We start from the raw sequence: 26,561 nt of genomic DNA, 5'->3' as shown, positions 1-26,561 counted from the left end.
TCCTAATTCAAATTGACTTAAATGTTTTTAATGAGGACCTTATTGTAAGATTCATAGTAACATAGATTAAAATCAAAATGACTCTATCAAGATCCTCTAACATACCATATTTGTTAGAAGTTTCGAAAAACTCTGTCAAGATCCTCTAAGAAATCTTTGCTATTTTGATCTAGATCTATAAAAAAAAGAATCATTGAAGTTTTAATTTTTTTGCATGGTCATATTCTTTGGGTCATAATCTATCAAATAACCATTGTATCTTGAAAAATAAGCTCTACATCATTAGATATCTAGTGTTAAAATTTAAGTTTTTGTTAACTAAAATTCTAACAAAGAAAGATGAAGAATAAGTACGTAGATATCCAAAAATTATCAATAAATCAAGTTAAATTGCTTATCAAGTCAATAGGTCATGTGTAAAAGGGAAAGTACAGCAAAGAAGCACACTTAAAGTTATAAGTAATTGTTCATCAAGGGCACAATGTTGTGAGAGCACATGTCAGGCTGAACCAGAGTAGTCCTTGCACTCTAAATTTTCCATTTTGGTGTAAATACTTGAAGATTAGAACTTTCCATTGTGTTTAGAACTATGCGTTTTATATGGCCACCAGATATTGCCTCTTAAAAGTAAGTGCACGCAAGTCAAATGTACGTAGGAGTGGAGAAATCATTCAATGACTTCCATGTGGTTCCATAATTGGTCCAATACTTCTAGCTTAAAATTTTATGAGTGGTTGATCACACACAACATACATTACAAAACATTCAGTGGTTCAAAGCCCTTTTAAGGCTCCATTTCCATTGCTCCTTATCCAAGGACAAAGTGGCTCAAGCTAACAAATTTCAATTGAAGATGAAGGGGAACACGACGATAAAAACTTCATGAATGAAGGACAATCCCATTGACAAAAGCATCGTTATCTCTATCTACACACATCTATTTTATGTTATGACACACAATATCAAAATTTTGTCATGGGTACTATGTCTCTTTGTACGGGTTTAGACATTGCTGCACATAATGAATGGCATGATGCATGAATGTATCCCCGGGGAGTGCACTATGTAAAAATTTCATATAGCACGTGCGAACAAGAGGTATTTAAATAATCTCTTACCTATATATTTTCAAGTATTATATGTACCCCTTATGTATGCAATTTTGTAAAAAAACTAGCCCTTATGTATGAAAATTTTCACTATCTCATTTAAAAAACCCTTTATGTAAGTATATATATATTTTAAATGTACCTAATTATAAATCCTAGTGGACACCCTGGAAATGTATCCAAATGTGAACCCAAGTGTGATGCATCCAACTAGAACCACGTCTTGATGAATCCAAATGTGAACTCATGCCTATTCCTAAAGATGTTATTGTGAACCATGAGTCAATGTATCCATTGAGAACTAGCCATGATGTATCCATGCATACCTAGGATGAATCTAGGTTTAAGGGGGCAATTGTAAGGTAAACCCTATCTTCATCCATGTATCCTCTTTTATGTGCACAACCCCTCTTACATGTCTACAACCATATGTAAAGCAACAACCATCATCTCATGCATGTGAGACACCTACAAGCCTAAGTGGTGGGTTGTGTGTCAAGAAGCTAACTGTCACTTTATGCCTATATAAGACTCTCATTGTACATGAATATCCATCTTGTAATATTAAGCATCCCTTTCATTATGAATGCATGTCTTTTTAAATCCACCATAGCCTTATAAATTTAACACCTTGATCCAGGATGTATGCAACATGAAAAATGTATGCACAAACAAGTCTTGCGCTGAGGTATGTTGTGGTACTAATGTGGTTTCTAATCCCTCCCTCATGCAAGCTATGGCTCAAACAAAAAATGTTGAGAATGTGGATGTAGAGGAGTTGAAGGAACGGGAGTGATGATCCAAGAACATTGTTATTCATGGAATTTCCAAAGAGAAGTTAGAGACATCTCCTTCTCTTGCCATTGTTATTGAAGATTTCTTCAAAGCCCACTTTGACATGTCATGAGTTATGGTTTATGGAGCACATAGAGTGGGTAAGCAACGAGCTCCTCGCTTGGAAGAATGGCCAATTGTATGCACCATGTCGGAAATGACCAAACAAAAGATTATCCTTGATAAGAGTTGGATCTATTTGAGGGATACAAATTTTTTTATATATGAATATTGCACTATTAAGAAACAAAATATGCCTCACAGGGAAAATGAGGAGAGAAATAAGAAAAACAAGGAGATTTTTCATGAAGAAAATGTGCTCAAGGAGGAGGCAAGTCCATCGAGCAAATAGGAATGTGCAACCTATGACGCCAAGTTACAATTGAAAATATGCTTTTGAAATTGCAATGGAAATCCATGGAATGCAGGAGTTGGCATAGATGAACTAACAAGCAAAGCCAATGTTGTACGTCTTGTTGAACTTTTGGGATCATGATACACAAAGGATTAATGGGTTGGAGGATTACAATGTACATTTATTGATGTGGTCAAAGAATATCAAGCAACAAAAAGGACAAGGAGGGATATCATGTATGATTAAGGAAGAATTGAAAGATTTTGTATCAATTGTGAAAGATGATAAGCACAAACTTTATGTATGGCTGAAAATTATGACACCCAAAAGAGCAGGCATTTCTGTAGCCGATTGCTACATTCCTCATCATGATTCCCCTTTTTATGCTTGCATGGATAGCGATCATCCATTTTTTTGGTTTAAAGGAGGACATTGCTGCTTATTTTAAAGACAAAGGTGATGTTATTTTCTTTGGAGATATGAATGCTCGCACAAAAACATCGCAACATGATACTCAACAATTTGATATGCCATTCATTTGAAGGGAGTTGGAAGAAGTTCACTTGTATGATCGTACTTCAATGCATGGAAAAGAGCCTAATCACTATGGAAAGTTACTTTTACACATGTGCAATAGCATGAGTATGCTCATTGACAATGGTGTATTTTTGTGGAGTGGAACTAATGGATTTACATATAGAAAACATAATGGGGATAATGTGATTGACTATATGCTACTCTCCAAAGCCATCATGTATTGCATAAAGAGTTTTACGCTTGGCCAATGACCATCGAACCTTATATATTAAACTTGCATGTGGAGAAGCAACTAAGCATGATAATCTCAGCCAAAGAAAGGGAGGAGAAGTTATCACTATGTATGGATTTCAAACGGGTACAAATGTACATTGAAATGGTTTAGAAAAAGTTATGGATGACAAACCTAAACATGATGCGCCATTGGAAACTAAATGGTAAGCCTTCTATTTGTTCTTGTGCCAAAGAATGCTTTTCCATAAAGCATGTCCATGTCAACAACAATAGATTACGCAAAAGGTGGTTTGATAAAGAATGTCAAGATGCTCAAAAGTCCTTGATAAAGCTTGATGCAACTTTGGACAAAGACAACTATCAAATTCATTTGCATACATACAAGGCATATGATTCAAAAGAAGAGAAAAAGATGGAAAGTAAATCATCAATTTTTTCAAATCCAAGAAAATGCACGTGTATATGGAAGATGTTGGAGAAACTTGAGGGGCAAGCGGGTTGAGAGTTTTGGTCACTTGAGTCTTGTGGATATGTACACACATTGTAGGCAACTGTATGAGCAACCAAATGCTAGAAAAATGCCATTTTATGGCTCCCTCCCATGTATGCCCTCTTTATTTACTATTGAGGATGTGTGTGATGGGCTTGAAACGTTGGCCACTCGCAAAGCGAGATATCTTCAAGGTATCAAGCCGGAAATAATTAAATGGATAGGAGATTTTACACATGAGTGGATGTGTGATATGTTCAAACTTGCACTTCAACAAGGTATGCCTTATGATTGGCATACTAATTGGGTCAAGCCTTTGCCTAAAGGAGGGGATGTAAATAATGTAAACAAGTACCGTACTCTAATGATTAGGTATCTTATGGCAAAGTTGTTTGGGTGCATAATGGAGATAAAATTGAATGATTGGGTTGAAGAGAATGGCAAGCTTGCAAAAGAACAAGTGGAGTTTTGTTGAAGCCATTGCACCATTGATCATCTTGTTACTCTTTGTGTTTTCATTGAGGGAAGTCGGTTGAAAGGAAAGAAATTGTATTGTTGCTTTGTAGACTTTTAGAAAGACTTTGATATGATTCCACATAACAATAGTTGCCCTTGAGAACTTTTTCTTGCATAGTGGGCTGATTGTGAATGAATCCAAAACAAAGATTATTCTTGTGAAAAGCAACCATAAGGAGAATCCATGCATTGTGTACAACAATGAGACACTTGAGGTTGTTGAGAGCTTTAAGTACCTTGGCCTTGAGGTTCCGTCCAATCACAAGTGGCATGAATTCACTATGTGTCGTTTGGAAGCACAAAAGAGAGCGTGCTACGTATTTGAGAACATGTGTAATGCAAGAAACATCAAGGGTTGGGTTCTCAAGAAGTACTTTTTGACAAATTGGTGACACCGGTTCTTCTTTATGGAGTAGAAGTGTAGGGCAGGAGCATCTCAAAGTCTACTTGGAAAGAGTTTGAGAATGTCCAAAAGTGTTTTCTTACAAACTTTCTCCAAGGTAAGACACAAATATGCTCCTACTTCTTGAATCGGGATCTCTTCCAATTGAGGTTATGGGCATGGAAAGGGTTGTGGAGTACATGATAAAGATGCATCAAAACCCCTCACATTGACTTCCTATGATTGCATGGGAAGCAAGAAAAAAAGTTCAAAAGACAAATAAAAGCAAGATCTTGAGCACGGGATGGATGCAAGATATAAAGAAGTGGTTTGGAAGATGGGATGCATTACACTTGCTACATGATGCCACGGGTCATGCTTCATACATTACACCACCCATATTTACCCCCAGCTATCAAACCATGTTCTTTGTAGAAATAAGAAACCATACTCACCCTTACATGCTTGAGCCTATCCCCTTGTCATTGATACACACTATCGCAGCCATTCAACTTACCTCCCACTCCCTTTGATGAGAAACAGGGTGTTGAGGCAATGGAGAAGAGTCAAATGGACTGTTCACATTATGCTCACTACAAGTTCAAGAGTCTGAGTACCACACACTACTATAGTGCACAGCTTTTGGTCACTTCTGAACTAGCTTCCCTCACATTTTCAGCCATGACTTAGACCTACACACTTTCCTCTCCCAGTCACAATGTGACCTCTCCATTGCGACTCTCATCACCATAGATTTAAAGCATCGAGAATCACTTAGTGGCCACACACTACATCACATGTAATTTTGGTCCCATAGGTTAGATTTGACCTTTGAGGAAGATAATAAAATCTCTATCTCTCTCTCTCTCTCTCTCTCTCTCTCTCTCTCTCTCTCTCTCTCGTGTTAAGCTGGCAATTAATGCAAGACACACACACACACACACACACACACACACACACACACACACACACACACACACACACACACACACACAGAGGGGGGAGGGGGGGGGGGGGGGAAGCTCGGGGGGTGCACCTTAAGTAGTTCATATATATAACGTGCGTTCGTAGGATTGTATAAAAACCCCTCTTTTAACTTTTTTCCCTATTTACCATACCCCTCCTGTGGATTTTTTGCTCAATTTTTATATACTTCCAATTAATTTAAATATAAAGAGAAAGTGTTTTTCTAAATCCATCCTGTACAATCAAATGCAACTAAAATCAAATGTCAATCACAATAGTTTTTGCTACATGTGAAATTTGATGTTTTGACATTCTTAAAACTTCACATTGCAATGATATTGACGTAATCAAAGTACTAGGAGTTTTCAATCTTGGTAATATATTAAAGTGCCATTCAATTTCATATTGAATACTTCACACAAAAGGGATTGTTTTTAGTTGCTAACTATTCTCAATATACAATTTATACATATATCAACATAGTTAGAATGCTTATTTACTAGTTGGTAATAGATTGAACTAGCATCCTTAAATCATGATGCATTTTGGTTGGTTGACCTTTACTATCATTGAAAAATCACATATACATACATGAAGACTCATGAAAAACTTATGGTTTGAACTTTGAAAATTTGATAAAGCCTTCTTAAAATAGACTATCACTATGCATTACAATATGAAACATAGAAGGTTATGAGAAGCAAAAGTGCATGGGTTCTCTTCCTCTATGCAAAATGAGTCTTCAAAAATAATCTATGCATCTTGTTTTTTTATAGATATATGGTGAAAATGTAACATCATTCTAGCTCTCGAAGTTTTTTGATTTGATCAAAATCTCTCTTTTTTAAATCAAGAAAATTTTGTTGAAGCAGCATAGGACATATGTACCACTCAACATGGAAGATTTTACAATATCAATGAGTCACAACTTGGACAAAAAAATTCACACTTTGGAATCTACATGGGTGCTAATGTCTTAACTATTTGCCTAGACGAATCCACAAAAAAGCCCAAACTCACCCATAAAGCAAAGTGCAGCTATAAGTTCATGGTAGTTAGCCACAAGACTACACAACCATCAACTCCATCATGAGTGAAAAAAATACTACGACATCCCCACTGACATCATTAGTGGCCACCAATAGAGGGTGTAAGACCAAGCATGAATACTCTTTCTCTCTCTCTCTCTCTCTCTCTCTCTCTCTCTCTCTCTCTCTCACACACACACACACACACACACACGTGTGCACGCACATGTGTGAAAATACCCATATGATGCTCTACAAACTAATTTTTGCCATTGCTTTCTTGCGTCTCACCCATACTGATGCTTAACATAAAGAAAAACATTATATAAAGATAAATGAACAAGAAGCAAACCAGTAAAGATACAAACGACAGAGTATACACACTATTAAACATGGAAAGATTTAAGCAATACCAATATACTACATTTCAAATGAAAATTGTACACTAGAATTGCCGCTATTATGACAAAAACATCATGCCTAGATGAATCCACAAAGAAAAATTTAGTTTTAAGCTCATGGTAGTCAAGTACATGACTATATAAATAATGACCATCAGTTTCACCATGCATAGTATTGACAAACTACTATGAGGTCCTCGTCATTTACATCATCAACGCACAATAGCGGGGGAAGAACCATGTATGACACCCTACCCATGCACACATGAGCATACATACAATTATGAAGCTCTAAAAACTTGAGTTTCTGTCATTGCTTCAGATATGCAAGGCAAACTCAACCATAATGAAGCCAAGCAATAAAGAAAAACATTAAACCAACAAGACTAAAAATGATAGGGCATATACAACACTTAACATTTACAAATTTTAGCAATATCAACTAGTCAAAAATCTACCAATGTGTGTCCATGTCCATCAACTAAGCTTTAAATATACCCTGATGCTTTACCTTGGTGACATTTGTGCATCCAAATGCAAAGCATGTGCTTTGTGCTCACATTCAACATATGCTCCATTCATGCATTCCATACAACATCATCTTGATTGTAGGGGAGTTGGCTAAAAATGCTTCTTCCATTCTTCTACAAATGGCATTCATATGGATCAATTATATGGTCATTTTCAAGTCCAAGAATAAAGAGATAGTTATACCAAAGGTTCCCATGATCTAGTCTCTTCAAACTTGCACAAGCCTTGAGAACATATGGAACTATAATCTCATTCGGTTGCATGCCATTCAATTGCATGTCCTCAAAAACCTCCATGTCCTCAAAAATCTCATTGGGCTGCATGCCATTCAACTGCATGTCCTCAAAAATCTCCAAGCATTTCATGTCATAACCATGCAAAGCATATTTAGAGATAATTACGGACCATGACACCACATCTCAAGTTAGCAAACTTTCAAAGATTGTGTGTGCATCCTCTAGACTAGCATACCTTATATACATGTTCATCAAGCTCAGATTGACACCTAAAATAGATTCTGATAAAAAACAGTCTCCCTACTAGTTCTATCGTGACGATCTCTTGTTCAATACCCTCCTTTTGCTCTTGGAAGAGATGATGAATATAATCGAGCTTACTGTCCAAGAACTATCTTTCCAAATATCTGGTGTTGAGCTAGCCTCAACCATACTGCATCAAAAATCTTTTCCCTTCAACATTGCCAAAAGCTAGACTGTAGATCGCCATTTCTCAAGCATAGGTAAGGTCATCTTGGCTCAGCTTTCAAATCTGCACCTAATGAAGAACCAGCAAGGTGGACACAATTGTTACAAAGTTGGCGTAATTTTTACCGAGACACTCAACTATGAAAATAAAAATAAAAAAATATTTCAACATTTTTCATGTACCTCTAGTCAAAAAAGAGTGAACAGGTAGAGTCTACACCTAATTTCCCACCCAGTTATCGCTGCCATAATTGAGTCAAACACTCTTGCATCCTTGGAGATATCCAACATCTACCAAGTGTTGATGTGCCATAACCTGGCATTCACCAAGCAACATGTCAAACCACATAACCCAACATCTCATCCAGTAAGAGGTCCATATCCATCATTCATAGTGTGAAAGCAAGTCGCTAATGGGAAACGACTAAAATTACATTCATACATGTCTTTTGAGTGAAAAAAGAACTATATCCATAGTTTCCTTTTGAAGTCTGCAAAATACTCTCATAAGTATAGAATAGCAATATCTGACTCTTTATTTGCTAGACATCAGATGGCTTCTTGCCAAATATGTGTGCCGTTCACAAAACGTTGCCCATGTTTTTGGAACCTTGTCGTTCTACAAAATGTTTCCCTTGGACAATCAAGATCCAAAATGGATAATCTGCAATCACAAAAAAACAACTCCAATGTACATCTATGTTAGATGGCACTATCTAGACAACCATTTAAAGTACGCTATCATCTACATTGAAAATCAAAGATCATTCAAAATGATAGTACTTACTCTATCTTGGCATTTCATTCTTATGCATAACTTGTAGCCACTACTTCTTTATGAGGACATTATTATATTTTGTAAGTACACAAAAGTAATACACCTTTTCCCTCATTGGATGTCCTATGGTTTCTTGCCTACAAGAAAAACATCAAAAAAAGTTCTTATGTCATGTTGGCAACCACAAACAAGATAGATACAAGGTATAATTTGATTACTTACATGAAATGCACAATCATCAATCAACTCCCATCACAAAATCATTAAACAACTTATAGTCATTTGAATCCAGTTCACACTTATCACTTGTTGCATTGTATGTTAAATTTGCCAATGCAATAATGGACTCGATTGCCACCATGTTCAAATCAGTCAGGTCATACGTATACATCCGAGTCCCTTTCACCTTTTGGTACCAACCAAGTTGAACTTCAATTCCTTGAGGTCGTGTTGTCAAATCTAATCCTCGCTTGTAGTCTACATACCTGTTTCCTATCTTTTTTCGCATCTTTTGTACCCTCCCAAGATACCAAGTGTTGTTAATTGTGCCCATCTTCTTCCTGCCTGTGGCTTTTCTAGACCTCTTTGAAGTTTGTCCTCGCTCACTTGTATCGTCATCAAAATAAACAGCACAATCAGACCCTATTCCAAGCAAGGTCACATTGCTGGCTGATGGTGATTTTGAGTCGTTGCTAAAATAAACTCCTTGCTTCACCCTTGTCAACTTGTCCTTTGATAATGTTGAATTTTCATTAAGCTGGCTTACTAATGTAGACTTGAAAATAGTTTTTCCATCAACCTCCACGACTGGGCTGATTTTGTTTTGGTGTATATGATCACTTTCTTCATCTAAAAGTCCATCCACCTCATGTCGAATCTCACTCAAAGCTATGATATCATCATTCTCATCACTATCCTCGTGTAGCAGCTCATGATCATCAATTGTAGGCCCTTCTAAATCATTATGTTCACCAGCATCGCTCATTTCGTCTTCACTCATTTCACCATCTAATTTCGACCATGTTAAATCTGCATCATCCCAAGGCTCCAACCACCACTTCATCTCGTCTACCTTGTTGGGCTTTAGACCCAATGACTCACATAGGCTTTGAGCTTGATGTAGACCCTCTTTTAATGCATGTATTACCTTTGCATCAGAAGACACGCTGTCATAGTTCCCAAGGTCTGCTTGAAGACCACCTTCATGTTTATTCAAATCTTTCCAAATATGTTCCTGTTTTTTATGAGCTCTTGCAAAAGTAAGTCCATTTGAACTGCACTCATGCATGGCTATGTTGTTTAGGCTACCAATGCTATGCAAAAGATCTCCAAAGTCAAAAGCTCTCTCTTGCCCAATCATACCTCCTATTTTGCTGAAAAAAATTTCTGCTGCATCTGATCCAATAAGATGTAAAGGACACTTCATATTTGGATAGAAGTCCCGAAACATCTTTATCAAGAGCACTACAAAATGGCATGATAGCTGAACATCAGTGTCAGCCTCTTTACTAATGAAGTTTTTCTTCAAGGTGTAAGTGGGATGGTGATGAATCCATGATTTCCAAAGCTTGAAGAAGAATACTACTTTAGAGGCAAGCACAATTCTCTCTCGCAAGTTCAAAGATGGTGACAAGAAAATGTCAATATAGTCGCCTACAACCTGTAAGTATGACTCCGTCCCTTGCATGCTTCTCTCTTTCTTTTTCAATTGCCTCTTACAATTTTGAACCTGTCTACTTGCAATTCTTTGAGCTGCCCCCCAATTTTGGCGATCATTTCGTTGAATATCTCCATCGCGTAGCTTATGCTCATCAATGGGGAAAGAACTATACACCATAGCAACATGGTTGAGTGTAATCCAAACACGCCCTATTGCAAGTTGACGAGTAGGACTATCAAGTGGAGATATAAGCTTCTTTCCATTATGCACAAAATCTTGATCATGCAAACCATATACATCATCGTCTATCAATCTGCTTTTGAGCTTCCATCCACACCAATCGATGAAGAACTGCTGATCACTAGTCCTCAACCATAAGCTTACGGCGTCTGCTATCACCATCTGAAGCATGTCCAATTATAGGTCCGATGGTGTCTTTTAGACTTGAATTCCACAGTCTTTCAATATGACTCCATTGAGCCTTGATGAAAATGCTATCAAAGCGATTGCAAGTGCAATGCACAACTAGCACAAGACGGGGAAGGCTCTCATGAAGAGGATTGACTATGAGAAGACTAGCATAATTTCCAATCTCATGGTTTTGAAAGGCATTGATGATTTTCTCATATCCTTGTGACCCTTCTCCACCAATCGTGATAATGTCATTTGAGCAACATTGATGATTCTCTCCTTTACTTCCACAAAATCCTATGAGAGTGTCATCCTTTGCATTCCACCTGCGAAAACATGGTGGTAGTCTTAATACATTTCATTTCAGCCCACTACATACAAGCATTTGATGAAAATTTTCAAGATTTGGTTATGAAGTATCTTACCTTATCCTGCACTTTATAGTGGTCTCGTCTTCTACAATGATAATTGGGATCCTTGAAGCTATCCCATGTTTGCTCTTCACATCTGATAGAATCTTTCCAACAGCATCAAAGATGTATTCATGCTCCCCTGATTGAAATTGGGTTGCTTTTTTGCGGCTTTGCGTTTAGTGGTGAAGATGGATGGCCCCCCAAGATTTTAACTCAAGAAATCATGCAAGCGAGGCCCACCCCATAGTTTCACAACTTCAAAGATTGTCTTTGTGGACTCGGTGAATCTTTTCCCCCTTTTGGGTCTCAAAAGATTTCTTGCAATATCTTGAAAGAAGTTCCATAGAGCTGATTTTCCTCCAAACTTTCCCTGTCTATGAGCCTCATGAATATTATTGCAAAAGCGCCGCACGCCTTTCCTAATCGCAGATTCATCATTTGCTTCTTTCAAAGATCGAACTCTCACAGAGAGCATCACAATTCTCACCTTCAACCACCACATGTTTCTCTTTGTTTCTTTTAGTTTTCTTTTTGTCTCAAGCATTACATGCCTCAACTCTTTGTTGGAAAGATAATCTAATCTCCTTCCTTTCCCGGTCTGCCTATCTCCTCTCTTTTCAAGAGCATTATTCTCTCTATAAAGCCTCATTGAAAATCATCACATTGGGATCTTCTTGCAATGGTCACACATATAATCTTGAAAGGGTATGTTTGATGCCGAGATCCGTAAACAATCTATGTGTCTAAAACATCCATCTACCATAAAGGTCATGGACCCATCATGCAATGTCATTTTGGTATAGGGCTCACAAAACCATTCATGTCCCATCAACTGATCTTGTAAGAAGGGCTTTATACAAATGTCATTACCATTAATATTCAATGTGTGCCTCCAAAGTCCCCAACATAACGTCAAATGCGATGAAAACAAGCATGAATCACCTGAGGCATTTGGAGGCTGCCCTTTGCATTGTGTGAGGAAAGAAGACAAAGATTGTTGGCGAGCATCTTTTCCAGGAAGCTTTTTAGGTCGTCCACGTGTCCCAGACAAGAACATAGATGAATGATCCGATGGCTTTTTGGACCATGCTGTGATGTGAGATTTTGCTTGGATATGTTGTGTTAAGATGGTTTGCAAGTCACTACCTCGAGGACACAAATGTAGCCACTTTCCATCATACTGGCATTCCAGTTTGACAATACTTTTGTCCTTATATCCATTTAAAGTAGCTTCAACCAGCTGAAATTTAGCTCCTACATGAACAAACAAAAGAGTATCTTTAAACAAAATTTGACAAATCCTTTGAAAGAGCTGGTCTTCTCCACACTTCTAAACATTTTATTGGAAACAAGACATTATTCATCATCATTGAAGAAGAAGATTAAAACCAGGACATTATGCAATTACCTTCATGTGTGCTGTTGAACTGATTCATCTCCTCAATGGCTGCCAATATTGTCAATGCATCATCGCAAACATCTTCTTCCTTGTTTGTACCCTTGTTCATTGTTTCTACTTCCATTTTTAGCCCTCTATTGCTTAAGTATCGTTTTTGATGTCCTATACTCTCTAGAATGTGATATCTCAAGAAATTGGAGAAGCATGAGTATGCTGATTGCTTTCCTCCACCTGTTCCGGTTCCATAAGCACTCCTACACTCATGACACCACACTCAGATCACTGGATTATTATTGACATCCTCGGTAGCAAGCTCAAAATTATCATCCCTAGGTGGATTCCGCTCCCTCAATTTCTTTCGAGTCTTCTCACATTGAGCCTTCCAAAGCGCAAGAGATGATCTTGTTAACAAAAGACTTTTAAGCATGTTATTGCCTTGCACTTCACCACCTTCAAAATTTTGCACCCTTTCACATCCTTCTTCCACTACATCCATAGCACTATCTTCCTTGGTATCATTCACGCTTCTACAAACACGTTTGGACAATCCACTTTGCTCACCTGTGCTTACCAACCTTTTGATACCAACGGTCTTGTTTTCTATTTGCCAACGCTCCTCTTGTGTCGAATTCAATGTGCAAAGTTCATCATCATCTTCATCTTTGATGACAAAATCAAATTCTTGACTGACAATGCCATCTTGCACAATTTCTTGGCGGATAGCACTATAAGTACAATCAAGGTCTGCTCTAACATAGCCCAAAAGATTCTACTCATCAACTCCATACTCAAAGACCTTGATGCGAGCTTTTGATGCCATATCAAATTAAACCTGTAACCTTGTCAAAAACAAACATTCATTTAATTTGTTAATGCTCAAAAAGCAAGAAACAAAGTTAATACATGTGCATAATTGCATAATTGTTGTCGCTAGTTGATAATATGGAAAGTGAAACCCTAATCAATTGGTTAAAATCCTAATCTTAGAAAACCCAACCTTAATTTTGAAACTAAAACCCTAATCTATTAAAACCCTAATCCTAACCCTAATTTCAATGTTCAAACCCTAACCCTAAACCTAATTTGGTGACATGGCATGGCAAGAAAGCATTGAAGCAATAGATAAAAGCAATAGCATAAGAATCAAATAAAAGCTCTTGCACCAAGAAGCTGATAAAAACATTAGTGAAAAAGTATCTACGTAAAAAACTCTCTCACAGCTAGAAGGGCACCTTTGGGGCTGATTTGGATGGTGATATATGGCTGATCTCAATATTTACTTATACATGCTGAAAACGCACGTCTTATGGGCTGATTTAGGCTGATATGGTGGGCTAAATATGGCTGATCTGAATGTTGACTTATAGATGCTAAAAATATAGCTCTTGGGCTGATTTAGGCGAATGTTGACTTATAGATGCTGAAAACACAGATCTTATGGACTGATTTAGGCTGATCTGAATGTGACTTATAGATGCTGAAAACATAGATCTTATGGGCTGATTTAGGCTGATATGATGGGCTGAATATGGCTGATGAATGGCTAAGAATTTCCTCCTAACCCTAGGTCTACAGATGGCAATGAGAGAGGAAGGGGGGGAAATGCTAGCATGGGGGTGGCCTGATGATTGCCAATGATAGCTAGCATGCTCTCTATCTCATACAGCTAGTAGGTGGTGAGCATAGTGAGACCTCACCAAATCTTGTTGATCCTTGTGATGCATGTGAAGAGGGTTGATCTTAGCTGATTTGAGCTACATTTTCAGCTTGTGGAGTTTGTTAGGTGTGTTAGAAGAGATAAGAGCACACAAGATATATGCTTTGCACAAACTCGCAATCTAACTGTTGATGTGTTATGGTTCCTTCAATCTAACTCGCAGGCTAGTCTAAATCTTGACTTACACCTGCTGAAAACGTAGATCATATGGGCTGATTTAGGGCTGAATATGGCTGTAGGTATGGCTGAGAGTCGCCTCCTAACCCTAGGCGATGGGGATAGAGCATGATGATGTTGATGATAGACAAGGAGCAACAGATGAAGGGAGCCAAAGCGTAAGCATTATGGTAGCCAAGAGAGCATGATGGCAGTCAAAGGGAAAATGCAGGTAGATTTTGGTCTACAGATGGTAATGAGAGAGGAAGGCAAAAAATGCTAGCATAGGGGCAACATGATGATTGCCAATGATAGCCAGCATTCTCTCTACTTCATCCAACTAGAAGTGTTTGTCATGTGAAGAATCTATATCTGCTTACTTTTCCCCTTGCACAAGAGGCAAGGCATACTACACCTCATTTTGTCCCAGTAACCTCTCCAATAGTGCTTGCATCAGCTAGGAAGTTATTGCATACTTTAACAGGAAAGTGGTGGAGCAACCATCGTTTTTGCTTGGCAAAGAGGTTACCTATACCTTTTCAGCTAGAAGGTGGTGGAGTAGTCAACATTTTTGCTTAGCCAAGGGGTCATCCATTTTTGCTTGGCCAAGGGGTCATCCATTTCCATCTTGTCATCACCTAAAGCGGGCTGTTTTGCAAGCTGTTTCTTAGCCCTTAGAAGCTCCTACAATAGGTTTTGGTAAGCGGTAGGTAGAAGGAAGGAGGGTTGATACCGAATCTACCCTACCCTTTGTGCTTTCGCACATCTCAACAGGGTGCATACCTTCAAAGGGGCCTACGTTTTCAAATTTGCCAGCCTCATGGCATCGTCCCATCTAGAGGCAATGGGACACTTCCACTCCGTGCGTGAACCTCATGTGGTGAGTTGCATGTGGATGATCACCTCGTCTCCTCGTAAAAACCTAGGATGAAAAACACAAGGTAGAACCCTTGTTGGCCATCACTGCCGATGGCATTGGCCTGCTATTGGGGATGACAAACGCTGGGGAGAATGGGAGAATGTGGGGCTGATCTACAGCAAAAACGCTGGCTAATCTGGACCAAAAACGCTGGTTGATCTGAGCCAAAGATGCTAGCTGATCTTCTAGACTCTTTGCCGATCGCCCCTCCTAGGGCTTCCCCCTAGGGGCACCCTGCACCCAAGGGCCTCTGTGGCATGTGCACACTGCTCTCCCCAAGTATCCCTACCCACTCAAATGTACACCATGCAATATCTCAAATGCGGACTCTACTAACTCAAATGGGAAATGTCGTAGTGGTAACTCTTCGAATGAAGCACCTCTGGGACTCATTTGATGCACCTTTGGATCCGTCTTGATGTGGGATTTCTAATGTCCGCCAAGTGAAGATCTGGGGCTGATTTGAACTCTTGATGTGAGACAAATGAAGGGCTGAAAGCTGGCTGCAAAAACGCAAGTTTGGCATGCAAAACGCACCAGATCTGATGCAAGATATAGAGCTGAGAACACAGCTGATGATGAAGCCAATGATGGGCAGCAATGGGAGCACTCAATGTGGCAAGGGAATGGCCGAGCAGAGGTTGAATGGGCTGCTAGAAAGTCCGAGATGCAATAGAGCGACGAGCGTTAGCAGATCTGTGCCACATCCAATGAGGGAAGGGGCTAAAAAGTGAAAACACTCGGCTAATCTATTGCCAAATGGAAGCGCTAGGCTGATCTGTAACTTGGGAGCAAAAATGCTGGGCTGAATCTGGCAATGGATGCTCCTCTGCAAAAACACTAGGCTGATCTGTGCTTTGCAAAAGCGCTATGCTCCTCAAGTGCTTGCGATCTCAACTGATACAAATTGCTAGCTCTCTTGCTTCCCTTTAAAGGTGAGGTATACTGCTTGAGAGGTTTTTAGGGCTTAGGTAGGGCAAAAACTTTGTCAAAGTCTATCACCTCGTTTGGATGATCATTGAGTCTCCTCATAGATGCCCTGACATGAAAAACGCAAGGTAGAACCCTTGCTGCCCATCACTGCTGTTGGTGGCATTGCCCTACTATTGAGAATGACAAACGCTGGGGCTGAATGGGAGAATGTGGGGCTGATCTGTAGCGAAATTGCTGGTTGATCTAGACCAAAAATGATGGCTAGTCTGAAATAAAAAACGTTGGCTAATCTGGAACCTTTGCCCATCGCCCCTCCTAGGGCTGCCCCTAAGTGCCCTGCACCCAAGGGCCTCTGTGCACACTACTCTCCCCAAGTACCCCTACCAACTCCTCTATACTCCCAAGAGTCTGGGGCGGGCGACTATCCACCAACCCAACAAACACATCCTGACATGTGAAAACAACCTCACACTGGCCGAGTACAGCCACAAATCAGCCCTCACTCCCTAACACATCCCTGGGAAAAACTATGACTAACTGGACGAATACAGAGAGAGCATGAACTCTAACATCTTCATTGGCCTGGGGCATCGGATACCTATCTACATCTGCTATGTGTACTTTTGTTGATTGCACATAGATGATTTCTCTAGGCAAAGAGGGCATCCATCAAGTATTGTCATCTACTAAATAGAGGTGGTTTTGCAAGCTTTTTTTCAGCCTTTGGAAGCCGCTACGTAGTGTTTTGGCAAGCGGTGGGCAGGAGGAAAAGGGGGTGATACTAAATCTAACTCTCTATGTGTGTTTTCTCATGTCATGAGAGTGCATACTTTAAAAGGGGGCTACGCTTTCCAAGTGTGTACTCTGATACATGCTTCCACTAGGTGGACCTTCATTATCCTATGGCATCGAATATCTTTCTACATAATTACTTGTACCTTTGTTGATTGCACTTGGGTGATTTCTCATCTAGTAGAATTTGGTGAGACCTTGCTAAAGCTTGCCGAACTTTGTAGTGTGTTTGAAGAGGTCTAATATTTGCTGATTTGAGCTGGAATTTTAGCCAACATTTTGTGGAGTTTGTTGCATTTCTTACACGGAGAAGCTCCATATGTCTATGTTTCCCCTTGCAGAGAGAACGAGGCATATTGTGCTATGTTTCCATCATGGTAACCTCTTCAAAAGTGCGTACCTTTCCAACCAAAAAGGGCTTGCATTATTGGATTGGAATAACTGAGGTAATCGGCATTTTTTTCTTGGCCACGGGCCATCCATTTCCTTATTGTTATCACCTAAAGAGGGCTATTTTGCAAGCTATTTTTCAGCCCTTAGAAGCCCCTAAAGGTCAGCCAGCATTTTCTCATCAATTCAGCCATCGTTTTTTTATCAGTTCAGCCACTAGCATTTTGTTTCAGTTTATTCCAGCATTTTAGAGTTCAGCAGATCAGAGCATGAAGCATTCAGTTTTCAGTCTTTAGCCTTGTCATCATCAGGCATCATCGTCTCGCAGTGCCTAAGTACCAACTGTTCCCTAGTACCCGCAGTACCCCAGTACCCATAGCATCAGTAGCGTCAAATAACAGTAGCATCTTAGCCTCTCATCATTTAGCATCATTGTACTAGCATTTGTGTAAGTCAATAAAGCAAGTACTTGCTCTGGCAACGGAGCAAGGGCGGCCTTGAGGGTGGTTGGGACCTGACATGTGGTGTCGTCTCTCTTTTCTCTCTTTGTGTCTCTCTCTTTCATTCAGTTCAATTCAGTTCTTTCAAGTGAAGTAAAGTAATCCTTGTGTTTGTGTGGAGTACTAGATCCAAGCTAAATCCTTAAACACTTCTGTTGCACCTGACATTGGTATCAAAGGTCTGGACGTGCTTCAGCTTTGCGAACTCAAGGAAAGAATCAAGAACCCAAGGACCTCTCTCAATTTTTTTTCTATAGAAGAAGCTTCACATCCCTGCACCTGACATTGGTATTAGAGCTTTGTGTGTGCTTCGGCTTCGCGAACTCAAGGGAAGAACCACCAAGGACCCAAGCAGAACCGAGAACCCAAAGAACCGCTCTCAGTTTTTTGTCCTTAAAGAAGCTTCGTGTCCCTACCCTGGACTTATTAGCCTCTCAGCACCCTCAATATCAAGCATCCATTACAAGCTCCCATCTTCATCGCTATGTCTTTGAACAAAGATCGACATCGGATACACAAAAATCTAGATCTTGAATACAAGATTTACTTGCCTTGTGTGCAGATATGGAAGGAGTTGGAGAAAGGATCCCTAAACCTCTTCTGCATTTGCATTCGCATATAGTGTGTATCCACTTCCGTCGACAAGCAACCCTTCCATCACATGTGCACTTCACTTGGGCTACATGGACATGCTTCTGCTATAGTCTAGCATTAGTCTTAGCCTAGGACCTAGCCTGGCACCCTTGTGAGCTTATAGCAAGACGTGCTTACACAATATAGTCACTTAATCATATAGGCATGTGAACCACCTCTTATAGAGTCACTTAATAATAATAAGAGACTCAAGTAGTTTAATAGATTGTAAGCTGATCATACAGATTGCTCAACCAAAGCTTTATGTGGGTATATGGCCGGCGTGGGGCAGCACAAGAAGGGCAAAAAGCGAAGGGAAAACTCATTGCTCAGCCAACATTTTCTCATCAATTCAGCCAATGTTTTCTCATCAATTCAGCCAGCATTTTTTGATCAGTTTAGCTAGCGTTTAGTTTCAGTTCAGTCCAATGTTTCAGAGTCCAGCAAATCAGTGCATGAAGCATTTAGTTTTTAGCCTTTAGCCTTGTCATCATCGACCTCATCATCGTCGCCGCACTCTCACCGTAGTGCCTAAGTACCAGTAGTTCCCGAGTACCCGCAATACCCTACTACCCGTAGCATCAGTAGCGTCAAGTAACAGTAGCATCTCAGTATCTCATCATTTAGCATCATTGTGCCAGTATTTGTGCAAGTCAATAAAGCAAGTACTTGCTCTGACAATAGAGCAAGGGGGCCCTTGAGGGTGGTTGGGACCCAACATGCGGCGTCGTCTCTCTTTTCTTGTCCTTTGCCTCTCTCTCTTTCATTCAGTTCAGTTCAATTCTTTCAAGTGAAGTAAAGTAACCTTTGTGTTTGTGCAGAGTACTAGATCCGAGCTAAATCCTTAAACACTTTCGCTGCACCTGACAATTGACATTGGCACAAGTACTTTCATAAGACGACCTAAAATTGAATAGTGGCTTTGTGGCACCATTTGGTGCAACTTACAAGCCCAGTTAGTAGAAATTGAAGAGCAAGAGTTACAAGCAAATGAAGCGAGAGTTAGCCTCTAACCCCACCTATACCACAATGACTTGCATTTTATATAACACTACCCCTTTGAGCATGCGGCATCCCCTTTCTTGCCTCTGTCTATCCTAGAGTGCCAATGTTTTTGCACCAACACTCTACAAACCCCATCTAATAGCAGTTGCACTCTCATAAGCATTCTACAGATCAGCTAGCCTAAGATTTTTCCATCAGTAGCCCTCTTTCCACATAGGTGCCCCCTTTTTCTTTTGTCGAAAACTTCCCTTAGGTGCTACATTTTGTAGAAATACCTCATCCAGTAGAACAACCATTTCAGCCCTCTCGATCAGCCCGTTCCATCATCAAACATGGCCCTAGTTGACCCATACAAAATCAGTCCTACAAAAGTCCATTTTCAGCCAAGTAGAAGTCTCATTCTAGTTTTGGCATGTGGTGGGAGAATACATACCACAACATGGTTTTAGTATGAGAATGTTTCAAGGATCTTCATGTTCTAAGAGGTCTCTACTTCAACCTTCATGCAAGATGAGGAATTGGTGATTTTATGGCTTGACTTCTAAAAAGAGCTATGATTATGTTGATCGGAGCTTTCTCAAGAAGATTATGCTGAGGATGAGGCTCTTTTAAGCCCCAGATTCTTCATGTTGTAGCACTATGCACTATTGCACATATCTAGGTGCTTATGGTAGGAGGTCGGGGAGGGAGATCTTTATTGATCGGAGATCAAAGAGACTAGCATACAATTTTGTAGTCTTACAAATTGTTCAAGACCCTTCTAAGTTTGACTATGTAATGTTAAACATCAAAATGTTGAGTTTCTCAGAATCGAAAAACAAATGTTTAAACTCCCATTCTTACAAACTTAATTGAGCAAACTTAACATTATCAAAACATAGACAAACAAAGCAAGTAAGTACACTTACCTGAAAAATAGCATAGGGATTCTTGTAAAGCTTGCACCTCGTAAGATTAATAATTAACGTAATGTCCAAGAAAACCCTCGGCACGCCAAGCGTAAGTAGATGCTCTTTGATCTAAAATAATCACAAACACGATGAAGTTTTAGAGTTAAAAAACTCAAAGTACAAAGCAATCAAGCCAAAACAGAGACCTACAGTCAAGCATTGCATTTATCCGAGACTTGAGCACAGCCCACAAACCTCTCCACAAAGCAACTATGTATTGCAACTTGCACCCACAAAAGACCAATGAGTGTATTCTAGATCACTAAGAGAAAACCTGAAATTGAAAAAAACAATTGTGTTGAGATGACACAAAAAAATGCTAAACATTTGATCTAGTAGATAGTAGATGACAATGTTGCTGGAGAAAAATGCCAAGAGAGGGCAGTTAACGAAAGGCTTGCGATGTTGCTGTTAGGGTAGAGTAAGGGTACGGACCTGAAGGAGCTGATGGCAAGAGCGCTGGAGGATCAAAAATTCCCCATCGAGAGCTATGCATAGACAACTACAAATCGCAGCATCGTGTTTGAGAAAATGTTGGCGCCAAAGTCTCACGCACAGTAAAAGAACCTTTGCTCTTGAAAAAACGCTAAAGTCAAGGCCAAGCACACATGGCCGCCTATTGTACAAGAGAAAGCTTATGTCACATGAAGATCCGACAAGAATATACTCTTTTCAATCAACAAAAAGCTGATGGTTGGAGCGAGGGACCAATCACAATGTGAAGTAGTGTGTGAGAGAGTGTGTGTGGATGGAGCTTGGGGGGCGAGGGGAGGTTCAAGAGGTTGATGGCCGTGACTTGGAATACCACACAGATGTGACGGTGTTGGGTAGGTGGTTGTGTGTGACAAGCAAGAGGAAAGGCAAGCGTAGGTCCTGGGAAAAAGACTCAATTATCACATGATAGGGAGGTCCTGGGAAAAATCAAATAAACAGACCCCTCTTGTGAATTTTAATAAGCATATTATAAAAACCCCAATGAATTTATGTTAATGTGAGAAATTATAAAACCCCTTCTTTCGAACTCACGTGGTATATTGACGTGACTATAAAGTGCACTCCCCGAGGGGGAAAGGAAGGGGGAAGGAGAGAGAGAGAGAGAGAGAGAGAGAGAGAGAGAGGGATGGATCAAATGAGTGAAAGAGAGGAGAGAGGTTAAGATAATAATTAATTGGATGATCTATTAAATCAATATCTTCAAATAATTATGGGTATACAAGCCTACAACGAGGCTTTTATATAGGGGAATTTATAGCACTTATCCTTTGACTTCCTCTCTCCCACTCTCTTTCCCTCCCCCTTCTCTCATTTCTCTCTCTCTCTCTCTCTCTCTCTCTCTCTCTCTCTCTCTCTATCATCAAGTGGGTTCTTAGTGCCCACTTGACGATCCATAGAGCAAGAGAAAGGGGGGGGAGTGGGCGGGGGAGGGGGAGGGGGAGGGAAGAATTGAGAGAAGAGGGAGAGTGGGAGAGAAGAAAGGAAAAATTAATTTTTTATTAAGTCCCTCTTTAATCCAATCAAGCTGTTGGAAATAGGGTTGTAGGGAGACATAGACAACTTGGAGAAGATGAACAAGTTCAAGGCACACAACAGAGAGTATGAATTTCTTATTGCACAATGGAAAGATAAGTTATCCCTAGAATGAATGGGCGTATATGCAATGCATGAGGGGGAAAACCTCCTAGTGAGGGAAAAAGTGCCCCAACCGTCCTAAGTTTGTTCACACACTCACTATCACAAATATATGGTAGCAAATCCCTGTTGAGAGTGATGCAGTGAACAAGAGCTGGCACATAGTGTATAGGGAAGTGACATGCCTTCACGACATGATCAATCCACAATAGGGAGTAAGCCCAAAGATTTGTGGAAAGCTTCAAACTTCTCACGAGGCAATGCCTTTGTGAAAAGATCTACAAGGTTTTCTTGTGTTGGCACATACGCCAAGTTGATCTCTCCTACTGAGAATTTCTCTCTGACATAGTGATATTGCAACTCAATGTGCTTTGTGTGAGCATGAAAAATGGAGTTCCTCGCAACTGCCAATGCGCTCTGAGTGTCGATGTAGACAATGTTGGTGATGTCCTATCCAACACCAAAATCAGTCAACATAAGCCTTCTGAGCCATACAAATCCTCTTGACAATCCACCAATGCTTAGACCCTGGGCTATGCATAAATTTCTTAACCTATGAAATTGAAAACTAAAAATTGGGCCTCATATTGCATACTTAATAAGGCATCCAACAACACTCTAGTTAAGAGTGACATTCGTAGGGTCACCAGCATCGTGAAGGCTCGATTTCAAACCAGTGTGGAATTAGCAATAGGTTTGCAGTCCTCAAGTCCAAACTTACAGAGTAATGTTTCTAGGTTGCATGTTTGACACAAGGCAATACCACCATCACATTGCTTAAATCATATACCCAAGTAATGATGCAAAAGTCCCAAGTCTTTCATTTTGAAAGTAGCATTCAAATCAGCCTTAAATTCAGAAATATCTATCTCATTTGGGCCAGTAATAAGTAAATCATCCACATACATAACAACAATGAGAAATATATCACCCTCATGCTTTACATACAAAGTGCTTTCTGTTGGACCATTATGAAAGCCTCACTTAACCAAATGAGTTTCAACTTTCTCATACCAAGCACAAGGAGATTGATTCAACCCATAAAAAGCTTTCATACATTTGCACACTTTATCTTCTTGTCCTTTTACGCAATACATAAACATCCTCAAATATATCACCATTCAAGAAAGTCGTAACAATATCTAATCAATGTACATCTCATCCAAAATGAGCTGCCAATGCACATAGAAAATAAACAGTAGTCATACGACAAGTGAGAGCAAAGTCTCTTCATAATCTATGCATATTTTATGTGGTTTTACAACAAGTCAAGCCTTGTAGCAATTAGTTTCATCATCGGGCTTACATTCAACTTGTAAACCCACTTTGTACCAATGGCCTTTTTTCCATGAGGAAAATTACATAAAGTCAATGTGTAATTTTCTATAAGTGCATCATATTTTGGTTGCATGGAAGCCATCCAATTTTCAAAATTATATGCTTCATCAAAAGATAGAGGCTTCTTAACATCACACAAACTAGAAATAGCCAAAGCATAACAATTTGATGCATAAGATGCATGGCAAGAACGTGAACAAGTACGACTAGGCATAGGTGCATTGAATTTACTATACAAAGTATGCACAACCATTTTGGCATATCTCTGGCTTGCTCATTCTCAAATCCTTTTGACATCAAGTACATCATGTACATTTGCATCATAAATAGGCTAACCCGTAGCATTTTTAAAAAGTCCCATAGGTTGTACATTTGCCTCATTGGAATTTACATTCAAGTTTTCACCATTAAAAAGAGGCATCAAACTATCATAAATGTCCTGTGAGCTTACATTACTGTCTCTGTGAGCTTACATTACTGTCTCTAGTACATGACAAAAAAGGCTAAACAAAATCTTTCATAAACATAACATCTCATGAAACCAAGATACGTTTTGTTTACATATGTTATAACATGTAACCTTTGCTTTCAATATTGTAACTAACAAAAATGGATTTAACAGCCTTATCATCCAAATTTTTTTGCTATGTTTGTGGCACCAAAGCATAAGCTAAACAACAAAAAAAGCGCTTGTGATTAATAGATGGCTTCCTATCATGACGTGCTTCATAAGGAGTCACAGACTACAAAGCTTTTGTAGGACACCTATTGATTACATAAGTAGCACACATGATGGTCTCAAGTCAAAATAAATGTGGCAAATCTTGACTCTTGATCGTCATTGTGCCATCTCCGTAAGCAACCTATTTTTCCTTTTAGAAACACCATTTTCTTGAGGTGTATATAGCACTATACATTGGTGTTTTATCCCACGACTAGCCAGAAATGCATTAAACTCATGAGACATATACTGAATGGAGGGCACCCATAGTACATATAGAGACAATTTCAGCCTTGACCAAAAATTTCTTGAAGCACATGAACACTTTGGACTTAGCTTTAAGTGGCTATACCCATGCATTCCTGGAGTAATCATCAATGATAGTCACAAAGTACATGTAATTGCCTAGGGATGGAGTTTGCATAGGCCCACAAACATCACTACACATAAGTTGTAGCCTACATGTAGCCCTTACTCAACCATCCTTTGGAAACTTTGGATGCTGCATCTTACCCAAAATATAGCCTTCACAAACATGCTTCACAGGTGCTTCAAGAGGTAGCAAAGAAGCAACCATATTAGATTTTTGCAAACTAGCAAACTCACAAATTCGGATGCCCAAAACATGTATGCCAAAGTTTAACATCTAAAATAGCCTTTGAATCCACAATTGCATTTGAAAAATTATGCCTGCACTTGTCATATAAAGTGAGCTTATACAAAACACGGCACAAAATGCTAGATGTAACAATTTCATCATTCAATAGAACTAAGATCATCAATTGTACATCTGTCATCCGCAAATTTGTTGACAACAAGACCAAGTCTAACAAGTGTAGATAAAAACAAAAGGTTCTTTTTTATCTCAAATACATAAAGTGTATCAACATGTGTGAAAGAACTTCCATTCATAGCACTCATCATAATCTTTCCAAATCCCTTGACTAGATAAGAGGCATTGTTGGCACAAGTGACTGTATTCCCATGAGGAACAACCTTGAGAGAGGTAAGCTAGTCATGATGTGATGGAATGTGCTTTGTAGCTCCATTGTCAAAGTACCACACATGTGAATTTGTAGCAAAATTGACATACATGCATCATGGACAGAAGGATTTTAAGTTCACTCTACACTAAATGCCTACTTTGCATCTACATCAGCATCACAATATCCTTTCACAAAAGATTCTACAATAGTTGCACTTGTAGTGGAACTAGCCTCTTTTACCTTCAATTTAGAAAATTGCTTAATCAAGTGAGCATTATCCTTGCAATATGGCAGTACATCTTCTTTTTTCCCTTTTCACCAGAATTCCTAGATGAGAGGTGCTGCCAGCAGAAGCATTAGGAAGAGGTTATTTTCTACTCACCAAAGAACCATGAGAAGTGGATACATTGTTGTTACCACCTTTTCTTTGAACAACAACAAAAGAATGTCTGATTGCATTTTGTTTAGTTCCATCCTTTCTTGAAAGTGATGACTCTTGCAATATCAATTTTCATAATGCATCAAACTTGATAGCATCATGATTTCCTTGGGTCATTATCTCCAAGTATTAACAAAAGTCTGGTAAGAATTTGGCAATGCATCGAGAACAATCTGCACAAGTGAACTGTTAGAAATGACTTAGCCTATAGAAAAAATTTGCTCATTACTATCCTTGATACCAGCAAGGAAAGTATCCATGTCATCTTCCTCATACATAATCTTCAATGCTAGCTCTTTACGCAACAATGCAATTGTAGCCTCATTGTGACTTGCATAAAGACTAGCTAGAATATCCCAAGCTCGTTTTGCTATTTTAGCTGAATGAATGTGATGAGTAATAGTGCACTTCACAAATAACGCAATCAATGCATGAGCCTATGCATCTCTAATATCCTAACGAGACTACTCAACCACAACGAGACTACTCAACCACAAGCAAGACAACTCTATCAGTAATAGTTCAGTCACCAAAACTTGTAGCATCCTCAACAGATACTATATCCACAGAAGGAGGATGTTTATCAATGCCTTCATAGCATTCCGAATTCCCTTTGACACAAGAAATGTTTGCATCATGTAAGTCCACATTGGGTAGTTTTCCCCATCCAATTTATCCTCAGCAGGCAAACATCTTGTCAGCCAT

The 26,561-nt window shown here is 39.3% G+C and overlaps 1 protein-coding gene across 18 annotated transcripts; it reads right to left on the bottom strand.

The window, feature by feature from the left end:
• Positions 1 to 7,372: 7,372 nt before the first annotated feature.
• Positions 7,373 to 21,530, bottom strand: LOC147436912 (uncharacterized). 18 transcript variants are annotated; one of them, XM_086486308.1, is made up of 7 exons: positions 21,179 to 21,530; positions 20,939 to 21,017; positions 20,702 to 20,812; positions 12,758 to 13,587; positions 12,292 to 12,603; positions 8,308 to 8,403; positions 7,376 to 8,157 (listed from the first exon to the last, which is right to left on the bottom strand). In XM_086486308.1, exons 4-6 carry the CDS (start codon positions 12,870 to 12,872, stop codon positions 8,324 to 8,326), a joined length of 507 nt encoding a protein of 168 aa, XP_086342434.1. In that variant the 5' UTR covers positions 12,873 to 13,587; positions 20,702 to 20,812; positions 20,939 to 21,017; positions 21,179 to 21,530; the 3' UTR covers positions 7,376 to 8,157; positions 8,308 to 8,323. The 18 variants fall into 18 exon arrangements, 10 of the variants coding, with proteins under 10 accessions (XP_086342434.1, XP_086342435.1, XP_086342433.1 ...); XR_015184779.1 differs by lacking the exons at positions 7,376 to 8,157; positions 8,308 to 8,403 and adding exons at positions 8,458 to 8,771; positions 8,875 to 9,002 and having other exon boundaries at positions 21,179 to 21,527; XR_015184778.1 differs by lacking the exons at positions 7,376 to 8,157; positions 8,308 to 8,403 and adding exons at positions 8,458 to 8,751; positions 8,875 to 9,002 and having other exon boundaries at positions 21,179 to 21,527.
• Between the last annotated feature and the right edge of the window lie 5,031 nt (positions 21,531 to 26,561).

Source organism: Adiantum capillus-veneris, chromosome 17, assembly GCF_014529385.1.
Source record: "Adiantum capillus-veneris isolate H3 chromosome 17, ASM1452938v2, whole genome shotgun sequence".
Classification (NCBI taxonomy): domain Eukaryota; kingdom Viridiplantae; phylum Streptophyta; class Polypodiopsida; order Polypodiales; family Pteridaceae; genus Adiantum; species Adiantum capillus-veneris.
This window is presented reverse-complemented; position numbering and strand designations above follow the sequence as displayed.

Coding starts and splice junctions, on each gene's coding strand:
- LOC147436912 (XM_086486300.1), bottom strand. CDS start 10,936: ATGCTTCAGATGGTGATAGCAGACGCCGTAAGCTTATGGTTGAGGACT.